Consider the following 25847-nt stretch of genomic DNA (forward strand, 5'->3'; position numbering starts at 1 on the left):
ATTTAATGTTTTGTAGGGGGTATGGAATCATCCTGTCAATTCGCCTGTGAGTCCATGTTCTTGTTTAACCCATCTTGTTTTAAATGACAGGACAGATATTGATGAAACTTCACACAATCGTTTAACACTATACAATAATGTGCTTAACCTTATTAAAGGAATAAAATCCAGGTCCTACATGGTTTTAAAGGGAGACAATTGAATTTATTTACTTCAATCTTCTCATAGAATCATGGTAGTTTCTTTGTGCCACTTCAGCACAGAAAAATTTCGCTTAAATATGTATTTGATAAAAGTGTCACATTACCAGAATCTAGATTATCATTTTTTTATTACAAAAAGGAACATCTTGAAAAAGAATTTACAGCACTGACTTTTTAATTTTAACCTTTAAAAATCTGAATAATTTTTATAGCATACATGCACAGTGTTGTTATGCCTGTGCCGCTATTTGTAGGGGTATTAAAGTTTACTCTTGTCCGTTTGTTAGTCTAAATTCTGTTCTCTATAACTTTAGTTCCCTTCAATCAAATGTTTTGAAACTTACGGTATACATAATGCTAATAACCATCAAACACAGATCAAGTTTGAATTTGTGGAGTCATTTTCATCGCTGTCAATTTATGTCCTTTTATTGGCTACCATAATTATAATAAAAGTAGAGACATCTGTGTCCCATGGACACATTCTTCTTTTTTACAATTCTTATTTATTTCAGGCAACAATGAGTGTAGAAGTTCTTTGTCTACTCTTCTTCCTGTTTAGATTCTGTCATGCAGTGTATTTCAGTATACCAAGAATATTTTGGCGGGATACTAAAAATATATTGATTTTAGCCATTATTGTTGTAAGTATAGTGTTGCTAACATATGCATTTATTAAAACATTCATAGATGTTTTAAAGTGTTTCAGATATTTAAGGAGAAAAAAGTGTTTTTAAAATTATTGGTTAAGGCAAATAACCAATCATTCATCATAACTATTCATGCTATAGGGATGTCAATTTTGTGAAAAATAAGTTTTCAAGTACTTGTATAAAGTCAACAGAGTAAAACTGGAGATCTCCCTTGAATAAAATCAAGTACCATTATCTTATCTTGTAAAATTACATCTTGTGTTTTTCAGCTAACATTTTTGGACATGATATGTTTCCTAATATGGGATAATGTGGCACACGATACAAACCCTATTAGATGGTCCAGACCACTTCGTCCACTGTTTATCATCAACTTCTCAGATGGAAAACAGGTAACTTAGTGTTTGTACTTATTCAAATTGCCTTTTTTCATTCAAATAGTCTTTTATCCATTCAAATATTTTTCATCAATTCAGGTTAATATGTTAATATTGGTTGATAGGTTTGAGGTAGTTTGATATGAAATATATGTGTATTTAACATAAAATATACAAGATAATTTAAAGAAGAAATCCAAATTGAAGTTATAGTTTGTCTGGTCAGTAAAGTTTGGTTTTAGCATTCAGTTATTTAAAATGTTTGATTTAAATGCTATCAATGATCAAATTAAGATAAACAGTATAAGGGGAGATAACTTGTAAGCACAAATTGAAATACCATTGTAATAGAAATTCTATTTTTATTAACATAGGAAAGTGTATATGCATTTTTTATTCGACCGCAAAAATTGAAAATTTTTTGGTCGTATAATGGTATCACGTTGGCATCAGCGTCATTGTCATCTTCGTCTTTGTCTGAATACTTTTGGTTTTCGCACTATAACTTTAGTTTAAGTAAATAGAAATGTATGAAATTTAAGCACAAGGTTTATGACCATAAAAGGAAGGTTGGGATTGATTTTGGAAGTTTTGGTCCCAACAGTTTAGGAATTAGGGGCCAAAAAGGGAAATAAGCATTATTCTTGTTTTTTTGCACAATAACTTTAGTATAAGTAAATAGAAATCATTGAAATTTAAACACAAGGTTTATCAACACAAAAGGAAGGTTGGGATTGATTTTTGGAGTTGAGATCCCAACAGTTTAAGAATTAGGGGCCAAAAAGGGCCCAAATAAGCATTTATCTTGTTTTCGCACCATAACTTTAGTATAAGTAAATAGAAATCTATGAAATTTAAACACAAGGTTTATGACCATTAAAGGCAGGTTGGGATTGATTTTGGGAGTTTTGGTCCCAACAGTTTAGGAAAAAGGAGCCCAAAGGGTCCAAAATTATCTTTGTTTGATTCATCAAAAATTGAATAATTGGGGTTCTTTGATGTGCCAAATCTAACTGTGTATGTAAATTCTTATTTTTTGGTCCCGTTTTCAAATTGGTCTACATTAACGTCCAAAGGGTTCAAAATTAAACTTAGTTTGATTTTAACAAAAATTGAATTCTTGGGCTTCTTTGATATGCTGAATCTAATTATGTATTTAGATTTTTGATTATTGGCCCAGTTTTCAAGTTGGTCCAAATCAGGATACAAAATTATATATTAAGTATTGTGCAATAGCAAGAAATTTTCAATTGCACAGTATTCAGCAATAACAAGAAATCTTCAATTGCACAGTATTGTGCAATAGCAAGAAATTTTCAATTGCACAGTATTGCGCAATAGCAATATTTTTAATTGTACAGTATTGCGCAATAGCAAGAAATATCTAATTGCACAATATTGCGCAATAGCAAGAAATTTTCAATTGGAGTTATCTTTCTTTGTCCAGAATAGTAGTTAAATCAACTTAAATCATTGTTTTATACAATACACAATGTATATTCACTTTTACTACCAACTGATAAATTAAAACAATCTTTACCATTCTGTGATAACAAGCACTTTTTTACATTTTAATATTTTATGATGTATTTAAATGATTAGTTATTGTTGCAAACTCCATTAGAAATTTGAATTGAGATCAGTTTTGGAATAAGGGAAAGGGACATGTGAAAAAAAAATTGGGTGGGGGTGTTCAATTTTTCTCATTTCAGATTTCATAAATAAAAAGAAAATTTCTTCAAACATTTTTTTGAGAGGATTAATATTAAACAGCATAGTGAATTGCTTAAAGGCAAAACAAAAAATTTAAGTTCATTAGACCACATTCATTTGGTGTCTGAAACCTATGCTGTGTCAACTATTTAATCACAATCCAAATTTAGAGCTGAATCCAGCTTGAATGTTGTGTCCATACTTGCCCCAACTGTTCAGGGTTCAATCTCTGCGGTCGTATAATGCTGCGCCCTGTGGAGCATCTGGTTTATGTTTAGAAAAACTGATGTATTATTATCATATTGAAGTGATTATTCATTATGTTTTCATTTCTTTTAAACTTCTTACATAATTCAAAATTATATGAAAAAAAAATTGAAAAACATATTTATTTGGTAGGCTAGATGGGACAAAATAATTTTTAAATCTTCTGCTTTGTTTTTGTTTCAGATTAGAAGAGCATTTCGTAATATAAGAAGAACTGTTCCAGAAATACTTAATATTTTAGTTCTATTTTTTCTAAGTATTGCTCTGTTTGCCTTGCTGGCTTTGAAATTATTCAATAAACGGTAAGACAATGTAAGATCTTCAAAAATGTTTAACACTGAGATGTCTGTATTCCCTAAATAGGAACTATAAGATCAACAAATGAAATTCTTAGTTCAGGTAAAGAAAATGTACTAATATTCAGACACATGCATTAGAAGTTTAAAATACACACCAGCACACCTATGGTTGATTTATATAGTGGAAATGATGGTAAATGGTTGTTGACTCTACTTCAGACAACACTTATATGGCAAAATGAAAATAAGCAGTGGTATTTTTGATAAAATTTCCTTCATTGCCATCATTTTTTAAATTAAATGTTCATTTTGCATTAAAAAAAATAATGATGTCTCATTAATATTGTTCTGAGATGATATGGGCCTCATTGGCTGAGATGTTTATGTAGTTAGTTGAGATTTACTTATACAGATCACTTAGGCTACTACAACTATAATAAGGGTTTCAGTTCAGTGGCTATCATTGACAAAATGCTCTTGATGTTTTTTTAATGTAATAAAGTTTTTATTTTCCCATTGAAGCTTGTTTGTTTATCTTGAGATTTTTGTTTTTGTCACAAATTACAGAGACTTGACTGTTAGTGTTGCTCTCTACCAATTGCAACTTATTCAAAATTCTGACCTAATTGCAATTTGTTTTATCAAATCAAATTGTTCAACTGGTCAGAAATTTGAATTAACTGCTGTAGAAAACCTCAGCCAAGTCATGAACTTGGACATTTTTATAGCAATTCAAAATAATAACAGTTCCTTCAGCATGGAAATGACTATAATATACCTATACAAACTGACAGACTAATTTTGTCACAACATCATTAAAGTGGAGTTAAAGTCTTATAGGATTGTAAGTATGTTTTATTTTATCACCTTGCACTTTCACATTTTGACTGAACAATTTGTTCAATATTTTGACCAGTTGAACAATTTGGATTAATAAAACAAATTACAATTTTGTCAAAATTTGAATGAGTTGCAATTGATGGAGAGCAACACCAACAGTCAAGTCTCTGTAATAAAAACAAACATATTGAAATTATATTGATGTACATGAATTGAATTCCATCAGTCAAACAAACAAAAGTTGCAATGTATCAATCAATCATAATTCTTAGCAGCAATATCCAAGATTGTAGTTTTGAATAAAATTTACACATATCAATGCAAAAAAATGTCATAAGAAGAATAAGATTAACATACAAAAGTCTATCACAAATTGTATAAAGTAACATGAATATATATATTTTTTTTTTTTAATTTTGATAAATGTATATTTTATGTTTTAGTAACCTTACATATCCAGATGGCACACCTTATTTCAAAGAATTTTTTGATAGCATATGGGACCTTTATGTTTTAGTCACAACTGCCAATAACCCTGATGTCATGTAAGAATTTTAAACATATTAAGAAATTAAAAACACATGCCAAGCTTGTATTATGGTTTGCTTTATCATAACTTTAATTTTAAATACTAGGACTTGGTTTATTGCCACAAGATGCAGGAGTTTAAACAATCTAAAGTTTCATTACTTCAAGCAAATATTGCTTTTATTGCTGTATTCATCATAACAAAAAAAGTATAAGCAAAAATACAGAAATCTCAGGTTTCAATACACCTTATTGTTATGTGTTTGCTATAACTGGACATCACAAAAGTTCCTGTAAAATTGTGAAGTCATAATAGAAAATATCTGACACCACCATGGATAAGTGATTGTTGCATGACATCAAAACTTCCAACGGGACAGATTTGCAAACAGTGATAAGGTGTATTCAAGAAGAGGGAAGTCCATAAAACATGACAAATCAAACATTAGACTAAATCAATCAAAGGAATAAATGGAACAGGCATTTCCCCAGTAAAATGGTGTTATTGGATTAAACCTGGTACATCTAAAGAATCAAAACTGTTCCTCACATCATCTGAAACAGTCCTCTTTTGTTTAGTGGTAGCCTTTACATTGACACACATGGGAGTGTAATCAATGAATTTCATTTACATTTTAAACTGTTGAGATATATTGAAGATTTAAATGGATAAATCCTATGAGGAAAATTAAGATAAAGTAAAAATAGAACTATAGTGGTTTCTGGGTGAAATTTTATAAAAGTTTGATCAACATCAGGCTCAAGTGATTGTTTAAAAGATAAAAAATATTATTTCTATAACAGAATAAGTGTTGTTTGTACATTAAATTAGTAACCATCAGTATAACTTTCATGAAGTTAGGACTGTGTTTGTTTGCAAGATTATATATTGCTTCTTAAAAAAAAAACTGATTTCAGTTTTAAATCATTTCTTTATTTCAGGATGCCAGCCTACGACGAGAGTAACTGGTTTGCATTTTTCTTCATCATTTACATCATTATTTGTTTATACATATTCATGAGCATAATTTTAGCTGCAATTTACTACAACTACAGGAATAACTTAAAGGTGAGTGTCTTTCATTTACTCTAATCTCATATGTAATATAGGATTGACAAGTCAGACTATGAGTCATCACCAGGCGCTATATATATGTGCATTACCTACTTTTTATTTGGATAATTTGTATCTCTTTTATGTTTTTCTTTCTTTCTTGTAAGCAGTATAATTACTCAAAGATTTGAGTTCCATGAAAGGAAAACAAACAACAGTCCATTCTGAGTCTACCAGATATTTTCTGAAAATGCATTTTTTTTTCACTTTTTCCTTTTTTGTTATTAGTCTTGAATATCTGTCACACAAAAAAATTAGTTTCCATTATTAAAATCAACTCTTCTGACAGCTAGATGATAAGTAAAAACCTTGTAAATTGGTAAATTATAAAAATTTCTGGTTTTATGACTTGTATTTTTCTTTGTATTAATTAATGTTTATTTAATTCTGTGCGTTGGAAGTATTTAATATTTTCTTTATTTAGAACGAAATAAGGGCCTCTGTGTATGGAAAACGAAAGAAATTGGGTGAGGCATTTGAACTTCTAAAGGTTGAAAGAGGTGGGGAGATGGTTATTACCTATCAAACATGGTGCTGTCTACTGAAAAAAGTAATACCAAAGAAAAGTCAGGCACATATAGACCTCTTGATGAAAATACTTGATACAAAAATGAACCATCAAATAGGTAAGTGATTTTTATGTAGGACAGAAATCTTGACAGTGTTAAACATCAAGAAATAGATATATACTACAACTTTAATTAGTTGTTTGATTGATTTTGAATTTTAATTTTGTCCTATTTCTGACCTTGTCCAGCAGTAAGAATTATAATAAAGACACAAACAGTGGGGCTTTTAGACAGTTCTGCCAATACTCATGATACTTATAGATAATTAGGAATAAAGAATATGTTATCTGTATACACTGAGTACTTTAATTACTTTTCAAGAAATTTTGGTTAAAAGTTGTCAAGATTTTGAAGTTGTGTGCTAAAGTTTTAATCACAGGATTCTAACATAGACAAGTTTATGAATCCTGGACTCTGAATTATATGAGACAGATGCAGGAAATTGTGTAACTTAAATCAAGCTATCAACATTTCATAGCAAAAAGTTATAAAAAATCTAAATAGAAATTTATGCAGTGCTTTTATTATTTTAAAAATTGTGACAGGATTTGTGTGTCAAAATTCAATATTCACATATTTAACTCATCTGACACAAAGTGTCTTTTCTCCCTCTTTCATTGTTAGTTGGCTTAACCTTTAAAAGATGTTCTCCCTTAAAACTACTGGGACAATTTGATTCAATTTAATCAAATTGGCCACAATCATTATTGGGGTATCTAGTTTAATAAATGTGTCTGATGACCCCAACCTGCCAACTAACATAGGACTAAGAATAGAGGGTAAAATTTAAAATCAAGTTTTGTCTATCTTGTAATCCTTTATATTAGAGAAAATCTGATGGCTTTACCTACTGTCCCTGTAAGTAAAAACTATTATACAACTAAATACAGGAGTTATTGCCCTTAAACAATGATATTTACTTATAATGACATTAGATATCTATGTTTCATTATAATAGGTTATTCTGATTGGCTAACTGCACATCACTTTTTATTCCTTAGGCAATTGCATTACACAATAAAACTTATCATTCATGATAACACGAGGTCCCACAATAAAGTGCACTGGTCAATTAAATTAAAAAATGATCAATGTTTTCATGATCCTAGCTAAAAAATGTAATTATAAGTATTGAATGCTTCTTTTTGTAACTTCATAGGGTTGTAAAAGCATTGATTGTGCACACATTTTTAGAATGAAGCACTTCTGTGAGCTAAAATTTGTTCCTGTGAAAAAAGTTCCAGTGGAACTAATTTCACAGGAAATATGTTCTGGGAGAACTTTTTTCACAGACAATTTCTATATTATTTGTTCCATCTATATGAAATAAGTTCTGCACTTTACCTCGTGAAATAAGTTCTGGGTTGGTGAAATTTGTTCCTTACCTAGTGAAATAAGTTCCATGTTTGTGAGATTTGATCCTTACCTGGTGAAATAAGTTCTGGATTTGTGAGATTTGTTCCTCACCTGTTGAAATAAGTTCCTTGTCTGTGAAATATGTTCCACTGGTTAAACAAGTTATCTTATATTCTGAGCACTTGTCATCAGTGAGTTTAAAGTCATTATAAAAAACATGTTTTATATTGATAATGTAATAAATAAAAAGTGTAACATTTTCATTGATTTCTTTTAAATACCTTCGTTTAAAACTGATATCACAGGAACTTATTTCATTTTTTTTAAATTTTAATATTGGAACAAAACTCATAGAGTTTGTTCGGGAACTTATTTCACAAATTTTATAGTGCTGGAACATATTTTCTGTGACATAAGTTACGGTAGAACATATTTCCTATGAAATTTGTTCCGGCAGAATAAATGTCATGCCGGAACAAATTTTAAGGCAGTTAGCAAGCAACCTAGATTTGTGTTCTACCCAATAAATGCTGAAATATGTGCCATTGTTATTATCTAGCTGGATGTTATGTTATTTATAACTAATTGAACAGTTTTTTCATACTTTTAATTCTTGATTACAAAAAATATGACCAGAAAAACCTTAAATGATCGTCGAATTATCCAAAAGTTTTGAAGTTGCACATAGGAAGTAGGGCACATAAGGAATCTTTATGTAGTTTATTATCCCCTGAGATTTTGGCTAAGCTGTCAAAGAACAAATGTATGAAATGTTTTTAAATCGCCGAAAATCTCTAAAGACAAGTAGTTTAGATTTCCCAAATGGCAAAAGTCTTAGGAATATTGTTTGTCGTCAATACGTAGTCAACTATGTCAGTAGTCTAAAAATAAGTTCCACTGCTCATGCTGTTGGCGGCAATTTTAAATTATAAGACGAAATTTTTATATCTTTTCAATTTGGAGGCAGGGCAGTAGCGGATCCAGGGGGGGTTCCGGGGGTTGGAATCCCCCTTTTTTTTGGCCGATCAATGCATTTGAATGGGAGCATATAGTTGGAATCCCCCTTTACTCTGTGTTGGGAACCCCTTTTTAAAATGACTGGATCCGCCACTGCAGGGGTTCAAATTAGCGGTTGTCCGAGGTCTGCGACCTTCCACTTTTGCAGTCGGACTTTCGACTTGGTTACTAGCTATGCTCGACATGCCCGACTTGAGAGGAAATAAAAAATAACTTTGCAAACCTTTTTACCAAAGTCTCCTAATAAACGATCTCAAAACTTGTTTTTAGCATTATTATTCATGACAGCGATGTTCATTTTGTTCAACCGCTAGCTTTATACAGAAAATCGCTGACAAATAATGTGTAAATTCGAGTTAAATCGTAACTGACAAAAACAACATTGAAAACAAAATGGCTGACATGAGAAGAAAATTACAATATCGGATCCGATTCTGGAAGCGGATATGGGTAACTCCGGGTTTTGGCGATCAACTTTAAAAAAATGAGACAGATGACAAAATACATCTTTGCATTGTAAATAAATATAAACACTAGAATTGAAAACCAAAAGATATAAGTAAAAGAATGAAAAAACAGAAAATATTTTGTACTGAAACTCAAAATTACTTTTTGACAAATTTTAATGTCAAAATCCAATACATTGTGAGTCTTTGTGACAGCTAGGAACAGTATATCTAACAGTATATATGGTCCTGGTGACAGTATAAATTTTCTTAATCAGTAATAAATATTGGTAAAGCAAGTTAGATGCTTTTAAAGTGTAAACATTTTACTGCAATTTCAATGGGTATTTTTTTTTTTTCTCAATTTTGGTGGGTCAGTTAAAATAGGGGGAAGTTTCTTATTTGACACATATAGTGCAACTAGATTATATGATACCTGAATGTAAGCAAATCATATGGTATGTATGTGGAGTCCTTTGGGGCACTCTACCCCCTCCTGTTTGATAACTTTGAAACGGATGAGATTCCCACTTCTCAACCATATACATTCATGTATGGGACTATATAACTAATCAAATGAAATATAGGTGAAGTCCCTAGGGTCACCCACCACCTCCTGCTTTAGAACTTGGAAACAGTTGAGATCCCCACCCCTCAACCATATTTATTCATGTATGGGATAATATAATAAATCAAATGAAATATAAGGGGAGTCCCTGTGGGTCATCCCACCCCTCCTGTTTGAGAACTTGGAAACGGTTGATATCCCCACCCCTAAACCATATATATTCATGTATGAGACAATACAACAAATCATATGAAATATAGGTGGAGTTCGTGGGGCCACTCTACCCCTTCCTGTTTGAGAATTTGAAAACAGTTTAGATCCCCACACATAAGCCATATATACTCATGTATGGGACTAAATAACAAATCAAATAAATTATAGGGGGAGTCCCTGCGGTCACCCCACCCCTCCTGTTGTTTGAGAACTTGGAAACTGTTGAGATGCCCACCTTTAAATTAAACCATATATTTTCATGTATGGGACAAAAGAACTAATCAAATGAAATATAGGGAGAGTCCTAAGGGTCACCCTATCCAATCCTGTTTGATAACTTGGAAACAGATGAGATCCCCACCCCTCAACCATATACATTCATGTATTGGACAATATAACAAATCAAATGAAGTATAGGGTAAGTCACTGGGGTTCCCCACCTCCTCCTGTTTGAAAACTTGATAATGGTTGCGATCCCCACCCCTAAACCATATATATTTATGTATGGGACAATATAAAGAATCAAATGAAAATAGGGGTAGTCCCTAGGGTCACCCCACACCCTCTTGTGTGTGTTTTGAGAACTTGTAAAAGATTGAGATACAACTCCTAAACCATATTCATTACTGTTTGTCATTTCAAAAAGATTGAATGACATACAAGGTCAATTTCATAGGCGTCACATATGCATATCACTTTGCTAGACCTAACACCTGTCATTTTATTCCAAACTTAGACTTCATGGACTTGGGGTGAAGGTGGAAGTCATTTACATTTACTATGGACAGGTCAGTCAGACCTCACCATTGATCCCTGTAGTAGTAGACATTTGTCTGATTTGTGTCTCATAACTTTTGTACTGTAGAACACAAACTCAGTTTTCTTTCCAGGGAAGCAAGTCCATTCATACTTTTACAAGCTCGTACTATAGTCAACTTTAACTACTAACAGTCAACTAATAAGAACAATTATGATCAACTAGAAGAACTGCAATAATTGCGAATTTCTATCACTGCTGACTCAAGACTCATGACCTTGAAAAAAAATATACTTGATATATACGTTGCTATTGAAAACCTTTATAAAATATGAATTATTTGCCTTAATGATTGATTCATTAAATGAACATAAATGTACAATTATATATGAATGTTTAACATTGCCACAGTTTTCATAATTATGTTTGCCTTGGTTTTTGGTTAACTGCCTACAGTGCTTACAGCGCTTTGATTTGTTACACTTCCACGCTTCATATAAAATGTACTTCGGTCGACGCTTTTATACTCCCATGAAGCTACAAAAAGAAGCGTTCAATTCTTAAATGTTTTCATCTTTGGCTACTTTCTTTGAAAACTGTAATAGAAAAACTCAAAATAGCAAATTAATCAGCAAGACTTAAATCAATCTTAAATTAATAGAATAGCTGAAATTGTCAATCAACTCCTCATAGGAGTTATTGATCTTTAATGAAGCTTAAGTTAGTTACTAATTTTAAGTGTTTTCTCTATTATCTTGAAAACTATAAAGTATGTGTGAGTAACAATTGTGAGATATTTCCTTTATTTTTCAGTGAGAAAAGAATTTCTTAAACTAGCAGACCTCTTGCAACTCGAACTGACAGAAGTTACTGATAGAATGACATTTTTAGAGAGATATATTCCAACTATTTTCAACTCAACAATCAGTGAAGGATTAAAAAAAGGTGTAAGGCATAAGTATGTCATCATTAAGTTGATCTTTGGGTCTACTTTTTTATGCCCCTTACAATAGAACAGGAGTGTTATTTTTACTGGTCTATACAGCAGTCTGCTGTTATTTCAGTCCATTATTCTGTCCTCAAATATTTTTGTCCAATATCATGTTAAAGTTTTTGGTTAAGATACTCATTAAATTCTTAATTGATAGGGGATGCTGCTCTGGTTCTTTTATGCAACCCTTTTTATATATTTTAGATTTTGAAAATGTATACCTTTTCATATATTGCCTAGGCAAAAATGTAACCTTTTCATATATTGCCTAGGCAAAAATGTAACCTTTTCATATATTGCCTAGGCAAAAATGTAACCTTTTCATATATTGCCTAGGCAAGTATGTAACCTTTTTCTATATTGGGTGGGTTTTGTGAAATTGAGAAAACAACTAATTTACCTGATCTCAGACTGCTTATGTAATGTTAACTTACCGCAATACTTTTGGTTGTGAAAAAACTAGAGGGCTTTTCATATAACAATTAATGGGAACTTTATTGACCTTATCACATATATCTGATAGTTTTGAGGCCCAAAAGAAGTTATTTTCTTTGTCAATACTGTCTATTCTTATTTGATTCCTTTTCAAATGGAGCATTATGGTATACAAATATGTGTCGAAATAATTTGTTTTCAAACTGCCTACTAAATGTTTCCAGAGTAGTATTTTTGACCAAACATGACAAATTATATAAGAAACTTTAAAGTCAGTAAATTTTAAATTGGCCATTGATGAATAGTAAAATACAAAGGAATTGAAGTGACTTTTGAAATAAAGATACACTTAGTTCTAAGCATTTTTATAGTAAAGCATTTTTATAGTAAATCATAAAAGATGTCAGTGAATATTTTGTTTCTATCATAAGTATTACAATTTATTTTACAGAGCTTTCCGTTATTTCTTTGATTTCCTAATATTTGTGAATGCCTGGTTCATTGGATTTGATGTGGACAAAGCAGATTGGTACTTCCTTGCCATGTTTACTGTAGAAATTCTCCTCAAGCTCTACACATTTGGACCAAAAGAATTCTTTGTTAGATTTTGGAACTCGTAAGTTCAAAATTCATCTTTCAATAAAACTATTTCACTAATTTTTTAAACACATGGATCAGACTGTTGTTCCACTGAAAACAACTTTTTTTCTGTTTTTTGAATTTCAAAACAATTGTTTTTTCGTTATATATGCACTTTCATATATGACTTTCACCAGTCTACCCTCCCACAAAAAAACATTTTACATTTTAAAAAACCTGAGACAAGAGAAAAATAATATTAAAGAACTGTTCCTAAGATAATAACATTAATTTTCATGAATAACTTATATTCTTCTTCTTCAGATTTGACTTTCTGGTTGTGTTTTCAGCTGTGATAGCCTCAGCTATAGAGGCTGCAGAGGGGGCATGTAAGTGCATTCTTAAACTGAAATAAAGTAAACAATTAATGTGTTTTATCTCATACCTTGACTAAAAACAAGCTTTTGTCAAAATTGCTGGTACATAGTTTTGAGGTTAGAAATTTATTATTGTAACTTAAAAGGCATTTTGGTAAAAGATCAATAAAGTCAGTATATGAAAAATCAGTCATATAGTATGAAAAATAGTGTTTTAATAAACTTATTGTGGCTAAGATACTGTAGATTTATGAATACTGGTGAGATAATATTTTTCAACATGTGAATATTTATTACTTATATTTTTCTGAGGATTAAGAATAATCAAGCTTTTTTTTCATGATTGTTAAAGATATCAATACAAGCTGACAAAGTGTTATTTCAATTGCAGCACGAGAAGAATTTAAAACATTAGATTTACTGCTGGTGTTGAGAGTTCTCAGACTGGTAAAGATTTTTGGAAGCATACAGAGGTATTGAATTTATTTATGTATCAGCAGAAAGTCTTAAAACTATATTCTGAAACAATTAGATTATAATTCAATTCTTCTACACCATCCTTTATTGTATATTTCAAGTTGTTTCAATTTGTTGCAGTGCAGACATTTAAAGACAGTTATTGAAAATTCTTAGTTTATTTTTATGCCTAATATGGTAATTGGTATGTGCATCCCTGCATCTGTTCATCCATATGTCTGTTAACTTCAAAATGCAGAATTTGATGATTCTTGTAACATCTTAAATTAAAAACTTTTTTGTATCTGTATGAAAAATTGCATAATATTGCCCTCTAAATTTCAGGTTTAAGGTTGTATTGCAGACAATTATAAATATTGGACCATCTATATTTACCTATGGTGGTGTCATATTTGTAAGTAGAAATAAAATCAAAACACATTGGCCTAATATATGTAGAATCACAATCTAGCATTATACAAAGCAACAATTGCTGTAAAATATTCTTTTTTATACCCTAAAAACATGATAAATTCTAAAACAAAGCATACAACTTACTTCAGAGAAGAAAATCTTGTTTTGAAATTATTATTACATATATATTATTTCCTCTTCTTTAATATTAGGATATGCCCCAAGAACAAACTTTTTTTGCATAAATCTATTGTTCCAAAGACCCATTTTGTTTTGAGTCCATCATGCATTGTGTCTGCATCCAGTTACATCTTCTGTTAAAATGCATTTAAGCACATTTGTTTTTTTTTTCAAGGATATTTTAAATGAAAATCAAGAAGATACAAATGTTATTTATTCCAATTGTCATATGTACTGGTTTAACATGTTTAATTCCTAAAACACTCTGGACTCACTTTATCCCAACATAACTTTTCCCTTTGTATAGATTATCAAATGGTTTTTTTAATAAAGTTAGATAGTAAAAAAAAGCTACTAAATGACATTAGACTATAGATATGATTTCTTACAGGTATTTTACTATATTTTTGCCATCATTGGGATGGAAATATTTAGTGGGAAGTTTGATTATTATGGATATGAGACCACGGAAGGAGACGAGAGCCATTTCTGTGGTAATCCTAAACTCAATGGTACAGCTTTCTTCAAATATCAGTACTGTAACAACAACTTTAATGATTTCCTCAAGTCTCTAGTCATTTTGTTTGAGCTTACTGTTGTCAATCAGTGGCATGATATCCTTTCTAGTTATTCTTGTTTTTATTTATTATTGTTTTGCACTTTGCTTCTCATTGAAACTGATTTACAAACAAAAATTATCTACATTTAATTTGCTTTGAGATGTTATGCATTTATTGTAATTTGAGTCGAAATGTTTTGCATTTTATGTTATTTGAGTTGAAATGTTTTTAAATTTGAGGAACTTGTAAAGTTTAAATAGGACTATAAACAAATAACATACTGTATAATGAGAAATTTCTGAGAATATTTATTGTGAAGAATTTGCAACAGGAAAGGTTTTGCATTAAATAAAAACTTGCATTTGATTTTTAAAGTTTTTGCAGCAACATTTAATAGCAACTATAACTGAAATCACAATATTTAATATTACATTTTTGTCTAATGTTTACCAATTGATTAATGAGTACATGCATGCAAAAATTCCCAAACCTACAGTAATCAGTTTCAGTGATTTTATTTTATGTTGTATCTTTGTTTTATGCATATTTTAATGTCATCTAACCACATGTCAACCAATGGAAATACAAAATGATTTACTGAACCCTTAAAAATTAAGTCATTATATATGAGGCACTTTTTTTTCTGCTTATTTTCGAAATTTTAACATTGGCAAAACACCCAAACAGGAAAAGTTTCTGTTTTATTAGGTTGATCAAACTACTTTACAGATAATTGAAGATGATATGGACAAAAGATTTTATTATATTTTGAAATGCACAAATGAAGTGGATTAGTTAAATACATAAATCTGTGTTTAATCCTCAAACATTTCCATGGTTGACAGTTTGAATGCTTTACTTTATCGTTTCATTGTTGCACTTTTTCAAATAACAAGATCCTTTAAAGTCAGGAATTGATACAACTTTATTTTTAGGCCATGTAATGGCTTCAATGTATCATGTCTCTTTGAAATTACTTTTTCAATGCATATTTGTTTTGGTCCAGCTGAAGCCTACCTCCTTGTGTGGGTCTTGCTCACTGCGATTCCCCATTGGTTGCCTTGGGCTGTTTTCTGCTCTATTTTTAGGTTTGTTGTTTTTAACACATGCCCCCTTTCCAGTCACAATTCTATGACTTTTTACATCCTATAGCTAGGAAAATCTTCAGCTATTACATATAGGTTGCTTTAGTTTTGGTATGCCCAATGTAGATTACTCTGCTTTATAGGTTAAAACTATTTAAGTGCAAAGTCTTTGCTTGAAAGTTGAATTTTCAGAAATAATATATGTTGTATTGATAAAGTTCATTTTCTGACCTAAAATTATGCTTTTGGTTATACCATAGATAATATTATACACACATTTGAGTATCAACATCTAAAAGCTTGCAACCAAGGCATGGCACTGATTTTGGTGTTGCTCTATTTTGAAATTTAGATAAAAAACTGTAATGAAAAAAATATTTAAATCAAGCAGACCAAATTTTCTTTTTTCATCTTATTTTGTGATAACAAAGTGCAAAGCAATGCAAAACTTATGATAAGGATACTTGTTTGGCCTCTTGAATTCTGAAATAAAAAAAAACTCTTGAAAATCTACCAATTAACAACCTTCTTACAGTAGGGCAAAACAACTAAATCTGCCAAAATAGCCTCATTTTGTGATCTTGACACTTATATTGAGATATGAGCAATAGCTTTATCCAAGAAGATATATTACTACAAAATGTATTAAACAGGAAAGTTAATTTTTGTAAAATAATTTTTTGTTGAAAGCTGTTGCTCATGTATATGTGTGGGGTATCCATACTATACTCAATTTTGAAGCCTGTCAACATTATAATGGATATTGGAAGATAGTTATGGAAAACAGACTTTCGGTAGCCTCTATTTTAAAAAACTATTTGGAAATCAAAGTCTAAGTCATAATCTTATTAAAAATAAAATTATTCCACTCTTTTATTTAAAAGTTATGAATTTCCTTTATCTTCTTCATGTTGAGCATTCTTTGACAGATGCTTGTACAATAAAAGCATTGTTGAGTATAGTAAGGATTTTTAATATTTTAATGATGTCCTAGGCAATTCTAAACATGTGAGGTCTTAAAGGGATATTTTGTTAAAAGATGTAACAAATTAATTTATGATTTTCTTTTAAATAATTGGTTAAACATTTTAGACCATTTATGATAAATTTTGCCAAGGACAAAAACCATTTGCATTACACACTCTTAAGCCAAATAAGCTAGATTTGTAGATCATATTCAAGAAGAAAAAAAGGCAATTTGTTTCCTTTTTTCCCTTTTATTCAGAACTGTCCTAACTATCAAACCTCCTTTTAGACTTTAATTAGACAGTAATATCCTGTTATCATCTCTTATAACTATTTGTCTTCCATGTTGTTTATGTTCTTTGCTGAAAAAAAATGTTATCAAGTGGCCAATTCAGGATGTACAATCAAAATGGAAGCATTACTGTTAAAAACACAGATTTCTTGAGAAAAAAAAAAAAATTTCTCCGCAGCAGTTTGTATTTTATTTACCCTCCTTAATTAATCCTTGTGGCTACTATCTATGCTTATTTGGCTTTATAAGTATTTTATGTTCTATTTTGTTTTTGCTGTTTTTCTAACACTAACTAGTTTTTGAAGCCTTAACTCTAGCCACTGATTGCATCTGGTTTTGTGGCTGTCACCAGTAAGGCAGCTAGAATCTACTTCTTTATGTTTCATTTAACCTGTGTTGTAATTGTTCTCAAGTAAGTTCAACTTTTACTTTATTTCACTAATGATTAAAATTTCACTTTTGTTTTGCATTAATCTCTGCTTCTGTTAAATACTAATCTGAAAGCCACACCAATTTAATTTTAAGTTAAGTAGATTTAGAGTGAGAAAAAGCAATGCAAAAGAGCAAAAATATATTTTTTTTTTATCCCTGACAAAATTTAAAACAAAAGAAAAGTGGCTTCAATGGATTTCTGATTTTTTTATTTTAATTATAAAAGTATAGTACCAATTCAACTGTATTAAAAATCAAATTAAACTTAAATATGAAAGCATTTGTACATTATTCAATTTTACATGAAAGACTTTTTGGAAAATTAATCCTTTGTTTGCATGTGACATTTTAAAGACTGTTTAATGAATATTTTTCATATTCTATTTATGCACTATTTATCTTCAAAATAGTGTGGACAAATCATGAAAATTAAAGTAGATTTGCATAAATTTGATATTGTTAAGACAGCATATATACCACAAGAGTTCATGCTTAGCAGCACACAATGCCATACCATCAAGATAACATTCAATTTGATAGTGTTCTGTTATAAGAATTGAGTTCCTCACATACACATACAAGTGAGAGGTTTAGCTAGCTATAAAACCAGGTTCAACCCACCATTTTCTACATAAGAAAATGCCTGTACCAAGTGAGAAATATGACATTTGTAATTCACTTGTTTGATGTTTCAGCTTTTGATTTTGCCATTTGATTAGGGACTTTCTGTTTTGAATTTTCCTGGGAGTTAAGTATTTTTGTGATTTTACTTTTTACACAACAATGGTCAAAGTTTTAAACTGGATGGTCAAGTTTTCTCTGTAAGTAAAGTTGTAAAGCAACAGTTGGCATCAAAAGGACATGAAGAAATATTCTCCAATTCAACTATTGGCAGCAAAAGGACATGAAGAAATATTCTCCAATTTAACTATTGGCAACAAAAGGACACGAAGAAATATTCTCTTATTTAACCATTGGCAACAAAAGGACATGAAGAAATATTCTCCAATTCAACTATTAGCAGCAAAAGGACATGAAGAAATATTCTCCAATTTAACTATTGGTAACAAAAGGACATGAATAAATATTCTCTTATTTATTATTAAATATCTAAATCTATATTTATATTCAAAATCAAGTTATACATGTTTTTCCTCATCTTCAACTATATTTGTATTTTGCATTGTAGTATTTTCATTGCATTCATCTTGGAAGCATTCATTTTGGAGTATACTATAGATAAATCTGGAAAACTGGAATCTTGTGTAGAAACAAAAATAAAACAGCTAGGACTTGGCATAGGACAGTAAGTATACAGTCATATAATAAATGGAGTTTAATTATACTTTAATTAAGTTGTGAAGATGGCTTGGACATTTCATTCACAGTAAGCAATGAACCTAATATGAAGTAGCTTGGAACTTTGGTAACTGATACATTTGTAGTGAATTTGAAATAGCTTAGATGTGAACTAAACCTAAAAGCTAGGACTATTTTAAATCATGAATAATTTTGAAATCTGGTAAATTGATATATATGATGAAAACTAACCAAATTAGGAGGTTTAGCATGCATGACTCAGGGGGTTAGTTATTTTGTTCTGAAATATGAGTGAAAATTACATGAACATTAGCCATGCATGGGTTGCTAACAATCTTTATTTTGTTTAACTTGCATCATACATTCCTGATCAATTTTCCAGAAATTAATAATGATACCAAATTTAAATGACTCATTGTTTGAAGTAATTTATGTGATATGTTAACAAAATGGAGTAGATGCATGATAAATTAAAGAAAAAGTGATTGATAATAGTCTGATTTCTATGTGAAAATAATGATAGCTGAACCTAAACTAGTGTGATAACATAAGGCATCTTTGAGTTTCATCATAGAATAATTGTTACATTGATTTTGCTTTAAGGGGTACCAGAAAGACAAACCCCCAGGAGGTACAGAAGGATGACACAGAACTGGTTCCCAATGAGCAATTACCAGAATCTTCTCTAGACGATGATGCTGAATCAGACACAGACAGTATACCAGATTTATCAATAGAAACTGGGTTAAAGTTCCATTTGAAAAAGAAAAGTAAGGCTATTTACAAGATATGAGTTCTATGTCCAATTCAAAAAACAAGAGAAATGATGTGGTAGAGTCATGCCACTTTTTAGCTCACCTGGCTAAAGGGCCAAGTAAACTTTTCTCATCACTTGGCATCTGTCGTCCGTCCTCGTCCATCGTCGTTAACTTTTACAAAAATCTTCTCCTCTGACACTGCTGGGACAAATTTAACCAAACTTGGCCACAATCATTATGTGGGAATCTAGTTTAAAAGATGTGTCCAGTGACCCAGCCAAACAACCAAGATGGCTGCCATGTCTAAAAATGGAACTTAGGGGTAAAAATGTAGATTTTGTCTTATAACTCTGAAACCGAAGCATTTAGAGCAAATCTGACATGGGGTTAAATTGTTTTTCAATTCAAGATCTATCTGCCCTGAAATCTTCAGACGAGTCGTACAAATGGTTGTTGGGTTGCTGCCCCTGAATTGGTAATTTTTAAGGAAATATTGTTGTTTTTGGTTATTATCTTGAATATTATTAAGATAGAGATAAACTGTAAACAGCAATAATGTTCCGCAAAGTAACAGCTACGTTTCCCTCGGTTTTAGTTTGTTACCCCGATTTTGTTTTTTGTCCATGGATTTATGAGTTTTGAACAGCGGTATAGTACTGTTGCCTTTATCTACAAATAAGTCAACATGACCAAAACACAATTTTGTCTTTAATCCATCTGTGTCCTTTGTTTAATATGCACATAGACCAAGGGTGAGTGACACAGGCTCTTAAGAGCCTCTAGTTCAGACTAGCTGGCATAACACTAGCTGCATAACACTAGCTATGGAACCATAGCTCCTATGGTCCTTGTGATATCTTTTGACAATTTGTGGACAATAGATGGTCTGCAAATTGTCAAAAACTATCATGAGTACTACAAGAGCTATGGTTCCACAGATAGAAAGATACCACAATGTATTAGCACTGCATAATCACATTTGAAATCTAGAGTTGAAGATGTTAACAGTAGATATTAACAAAATGTGTCCTTGAAAAAAAGTTCAATTTCAATTTGCAACTAGTACCATTTCCAGACATGACATATTCTTGATTTTTCAAACAAAACAGTTGATTTTGTATGTATTTTGGAATTTTTCAGAGCCTGATAATATATTTTTGGATTACATTATAATATAGAGATACATCAACTATATACATAGATTATTTCTGAAAAAAAAAATCTTTACTATGACATTGAAGTGCCAAATTAATCAGTTATTCAAATGCAAACAAATAATGAATAAGTTCAGGAAAAATACCTTTTGGTTTTTACTGTTCTGAAATTCATCTTTACAGCATATTGCTTTTAATATGTTAAAATGCATTATATATGGATTTTCTGACATTATGAACCATCCTATATGTGTTTTATATGTATTATGTTTCTTTAGTGGAAGTATACAGGCAACAGTTAAGAAGCAAGATAAATGTTTTGTCTAAAAACAATATTCCATAATAAATTAAAGGCTTGCCGCTTTTATATCATAAGATCAAAAGGCAGATTATTTTTATTGGGAAGCAGGACAAATCACCCCACTGGCAAATCACCCCACACCTAATTGCCCCACTTTTTTACCAACTCAACCCACTTTTAAATAAATCGTCCCAAACTGGTTAACCAAATCACCCCACTTTTTAAATAATTGCCCCACTTGTGAAATGGGTTAAAAGTAGGGCGATTTTTTAAAAAGTGGATTGATTTGGTAAACCAGTTTGGGGCGATTTTTTTAAAAGTGGGTCGAGTTGGTGAAAAAGTGGTGAACATTTGTCATGGATTCTTTTAATTGTATTGATTTGTATACAAAAATCTCTATGCAGGTCGGAAAAAGGTGGAAGTTTTACTTCAGCAGATGTTTGAAGGAGAAATAAAACCAGAAGATGAAGGCCACACTTTTGATGAAAATGAAATTAACGTACCAAGGAAATTAACTTTAGATACTGTTTAGTAATATTCTACAGTTTGTTTTCCACTTTTACTTTAGCAGCTCTTTACTTAGTGTTTGAACTGCATTGATTATCAAGGAATGGAATATGTGTCCTCATGCTTGAAACAAAGCTGTTGGTAGTGTTGTTTTATCTTCAGTGATATTTGATGACATTGTATTCGAATATCTTAAATAATATACTTAAAGAGGCCTAAGAGTGTGTACTTGTAACTAGGTCTGTCATTTTTTATTTTATTTATACCAAGTAACAAAATGTGAAAAGGAGACTGTTGACAATTAAAAATGTTAATAAGTTTGTAGTTTATTTACAAACCTGACAGATATTTTTCTGTAGATGTTTCTACACAAATTAATTGAATTAATGAGTTGTTCAGCATAATTGATAATCAATTTGTACTTGTAAGAATGTTTGTGAAAACAGTATCTGAAATTTGAAGTATTTTTGATTAACAATTGTGTTACAATATAAAAACAAATTGTAAGCTAGAGCACACGTAATTGCATATACATTGGTTGTATACTAATATATTCATTAAATATTGAACATTTTTGTATAATGAACACATGTTGATTTACAACAGTTCTTTTGTACTTTAAATTGATGACAATTGTCTCTGAATATATTTTTAACAGTTTTAGAAGTCTTTCCTATTGATTTTCTAAGACAAATGGGTTCAAACTTAAATCATGGAAAATTTACATTTTTCACATTCTGTACATTAACTCAAGATTTCTGTTACCCATTCACATAATATTATCAAACTAACTATTTCTATACTATTTGTTATATATTTTACATAATTATAGTGTTGGGGAAGGTTTGTATCATGTACTAATGGCACATTTAGATTTACACAAATGGCTGTTTAAGTATCTGTCAATTGTTGAAATTACTGGAAACAATACTCATATGTGTCAAGATGACCAGTTATGTCCTTAATGTTACAGAAACCCTTTGGTCAAACCAAGAGTAGATTAACTAACTAATATATATGATGGTCATATCATGTTTAGTTTTATTAGTAGTAAAATTTTTAATTTGTTTTAAACTGTTTTCTTCAAACCAAATTTATTTGTTTTGTCAATATAATTATGTTGAAGTCTTGTTCAGTATAATATTATCTATTTGTTGACAATACTCAAATACTGTTGTAAATTTGTGGATTTATTATTTTTTCTTTTAATTTTGTTATAGCTATGAAAGTGATAAAAAGAAAAATAATGCCATGGGAAAATAACATATTCCTGAATGCACATGATATTACTAAACTGCAGATACTAAAAACATATATTGACTTACAATATTGCTAAAAAATGGATATTAAAGTAATTAAAACATATTTGTACTAAAAGTATAAAAAAAACACCAGTATTGTTTCCTTTCACTATGTCTCTGTGTATATAACATGTTCAGATATATTTGAGTTTACTATTGATTATAGATTAAATTGTTGTAGTTGCAATCATTTCATTTATGTTTTAATTGACTTTGTTTAAAAAAACATAAAATAACCATGTGCTAAAATGCTCTAGCTTTGACACCATGTGATTTGTTCTTATGTTATAAACTGTATAGTTTTAGGAATAAGGGTTAAAGGGATATTGTCTTTCATTTTTTATTATTGCCAAAATTCTTTATAGATACTATCCCTTTTGACTTCAAACATATTTATAAAACTTAAGTATTGTAGATATTGTTGTTAACTTTTGTAAAGGGAAATATATTTATATAGTGCAATAGTTATTGCATTTAATTTGTTTATTTAATGTAATTTTATTTGTTTATGCTTGAAATTAATGAAGTAAAAAGATTTACATGCAGTGCAATGTATTTTTACCACAATGTTATTTGATTTTTTATTTGTCTTCTACAACTTTTCTTGTTTTAAAGTTATTTTCATATTCAACTTAAAAAAAGAATAGTGTTAGGCATTGCCATCATTTGCCCATCCACAGACGAGGTCTAACAGTACACCAGTAAGTTTAAAGGGTTGTTTGGTATCTCTTTTATGAAGAGGACTTGTATAAATATTCTCTTATGAAGTCAGCTGCCTAATTTGAAGTAATGTAATGTATGTATGAATACTCCTTATGATTTGCAACCCAATTTAGCCAAAACTTACCAATATGACCTCTATAACTGTAATGAAATAAAATACATTAAAAGAAATGTAATAAGATGTTTTTTGGGCAGAATATATCTTCAGTTATCAACTGATAATTTTTTTTTTGAACTAATATGACCCCTTTAAACAATATAATACACATCAAGTGAAATACCAAGTTAGGTGGAATAGTTGAACACTCTTCTACGAGATTTTTATTCTAAAGACTGAATCTTACATTAGAGTAATCTACCATCATGAATATTAAGGCCCTTGAAATGGGATAAACAACTTGAATACAAAACTTACATTCTCTCTTTTTTTTCTTATTTCAAAGGAGTAGGTCCAGTAAGACCCCTTTTTGACCCCAAACTATAGCAGTTTTACAAAATTGTTCAAATGTAAACTATTAGTTATTTATTGGAAAGTAGAATGCTTCTACTACATAAATATGAGCTGTTTTTGACAAAACAATGCACATATATTGGGTACCACCATCATTAAGTCATGCTAAATTACTGAAATCTTCACAGTTTTAGCATTTTAGTTAAATTTTAGACGGTTTCCGTCTTATATGAAAGTTTCAGCATTTGTGTTTATTCTTAATATTGAAATGTAAGTAATATTTGATGATAATACATAGAATATATAATGATTGAGGATGAACACGGATGCGGTCACTTTCATTTTTGACAAAAACCATCATCATCATTTTTTTTCATATTTGATAGATTTTCCATATTGAAGCTTGAATTGGAGTATTTTTAATGGCTAAATCAGTTAAAATCTTTCACATAAACTAATTTAATCAACTAAAATAGAAACTTTGACTTTAATGTTTAAAAAGTGTTCAAAAACTTTCTTCAGATGAACCCCAAATTTGAGGCCAAAATCAGCCTTTACTGGACCTACGTCTTTATTGTACAATCAAAACCCATTTTGAAAATAAAATGGTTTATTGTGCATCATATTAAATGTCTTTCTGTCACACCATGCTGTACTTTTCACTACCTTTTATTTGAAGTTTATATGTGTCTAGTCATGAAAGTTTGCACCAATATAGCTTTGATGTCCAGAATATGTTGAATAATATATATTTTGTCTATATAATTATGTACATTAACAATGTATCTTGTTACTTCATAAAAATTTTGAATTTAGAAATTTTTCTTTTATTCAATAATCTTTTAAAAAAAAAAATGATCTTCCACGACTTAATTTTATATGGCATGATTATGAAAAGAGAATGAATATATCCAAGAAGCACAAACTACCCATAACAAGGCAATTTTCGTCATACAGTGTAGTACGATAAAATGGCCCCATATGACATAACATGAAACAAGTCAAAAGAAGAACCTAATGTTCTGGTTTTGAATCTTACAATTATAGAAGACAGCAATCAAAACAGTTATATCAGACATTAACCGCCACCAATCATTAGTTTACAGGCTCCTTACTTAGGACAAGCCCATTATATGGGGTTGATTATGTTTATGAGTGGTCAACCCTCACCTGTCCTTAAACAGTGGTGTACCATTTCAACAAAAACATTATACAAATCTTAAGAAAGCATCAAGACATAAAATCAGTACTTAGAACAGACACAACTGACATAAAACAAGGTACAGACCTAATAGAACTTCCAGTTACTGAAAGATGGTGCAAAGCATAACTTAAGCTTATAAATATTTTTGTTTTCAAAGACTAAAATGTCAATCTGTCAGTACACATCCAACATATTTATATGAAATATATTTTAATTAGTCTGGGGAAACCATGATATCTGTGCAATGCCAAAAAATGGTATCTTCACCAAGCATGATGGAGTTGTTAATAACTGGAAAAATGTTGTGGTACCATTTAAAAAAATATAAATGTTACAGTGTTTTAAAAATTACTTTTAAGTTGAGGTTTATTCAAAGGACATTCGCATTTACAGGAATCCTTATCATGTTATATTTTGGTCGATTTCGTTGTCATTTTATGC

General features: G+C 30.3%; 1 protein-coding gene across 1 annotated transcript in view; it reads left to right on the plus strand.

Annotated features, from left to right (window-relative positions):
* LOC143068206 (uncharacterized) overlaps positions 1-25021 on the plus strand; it is a 29458-nt gene extending 4437 nt beyond the window's left edge. Inside the window, exons 4-19 of the mRNA XM_076242079.1 lie at positions 719-847; positions 1126-1248; positions 3397-3515; positions 4796-4897; positions 5823-5949; positions 6419-6620; positions 11734-11878; positions 12798-12962; positions 13250-13314; positions 13694-13775; positions 14104-14173; positions 14744-14966; positions 17577-17667; positions 18877-18993; positions 19611-19777; positions 21625-25021. Coding sequence (XP_076098194.1) covers positions 719-847; positions 1126-1248; positions 3397-3515; positions 4796-4897; positions 5823-5949; positions 6419-6620; positions 11734-11878; positions 12798-12962; positions 13250-13314; positions 13694-13775; positions 14104-14173; positions 14744-14966; positions 17577-17667; positions 18877-18993; positions 19611-19777; positions 21625-21752 — 2055 coding nt within the window. The 3' untranslated portion in view covers positions 21753-25021. The remainder of the gene's footprint in view (positions 1-718; positions 848-1125; positions 1249-3396; positions 3516-4795; positions 4898-5822; positions 5950-6418; positions 6621-11733; positions 11879-12797; positions 12963-13249; positions 13315-13693; positions 13776-14103; positions 14174-14743; positions 14967-17576; positions 17668-18876; positions 18994-19610; positions 19778-21624) is intronic.
* The last annotated feature ends 826 nt before the right edge of the window (positions 25022-25847 follow it).

The sequence above is a fragment of the Mytilus galloprovincialis genome, chromosome 3 (genome assembly GCF_965363235.1).
Source record: "Mytilus galloprovincialis chromosome 3, xbMytGall1.hap1.1, whole genome shotgun sequence".
NCBI classification, from domain to species: Eukaryota; Metazoa; Mollusca; class Bivalvia; order Mytilida; family Mytilidae; genus Mytilus; species Mytilus galloprovincialis.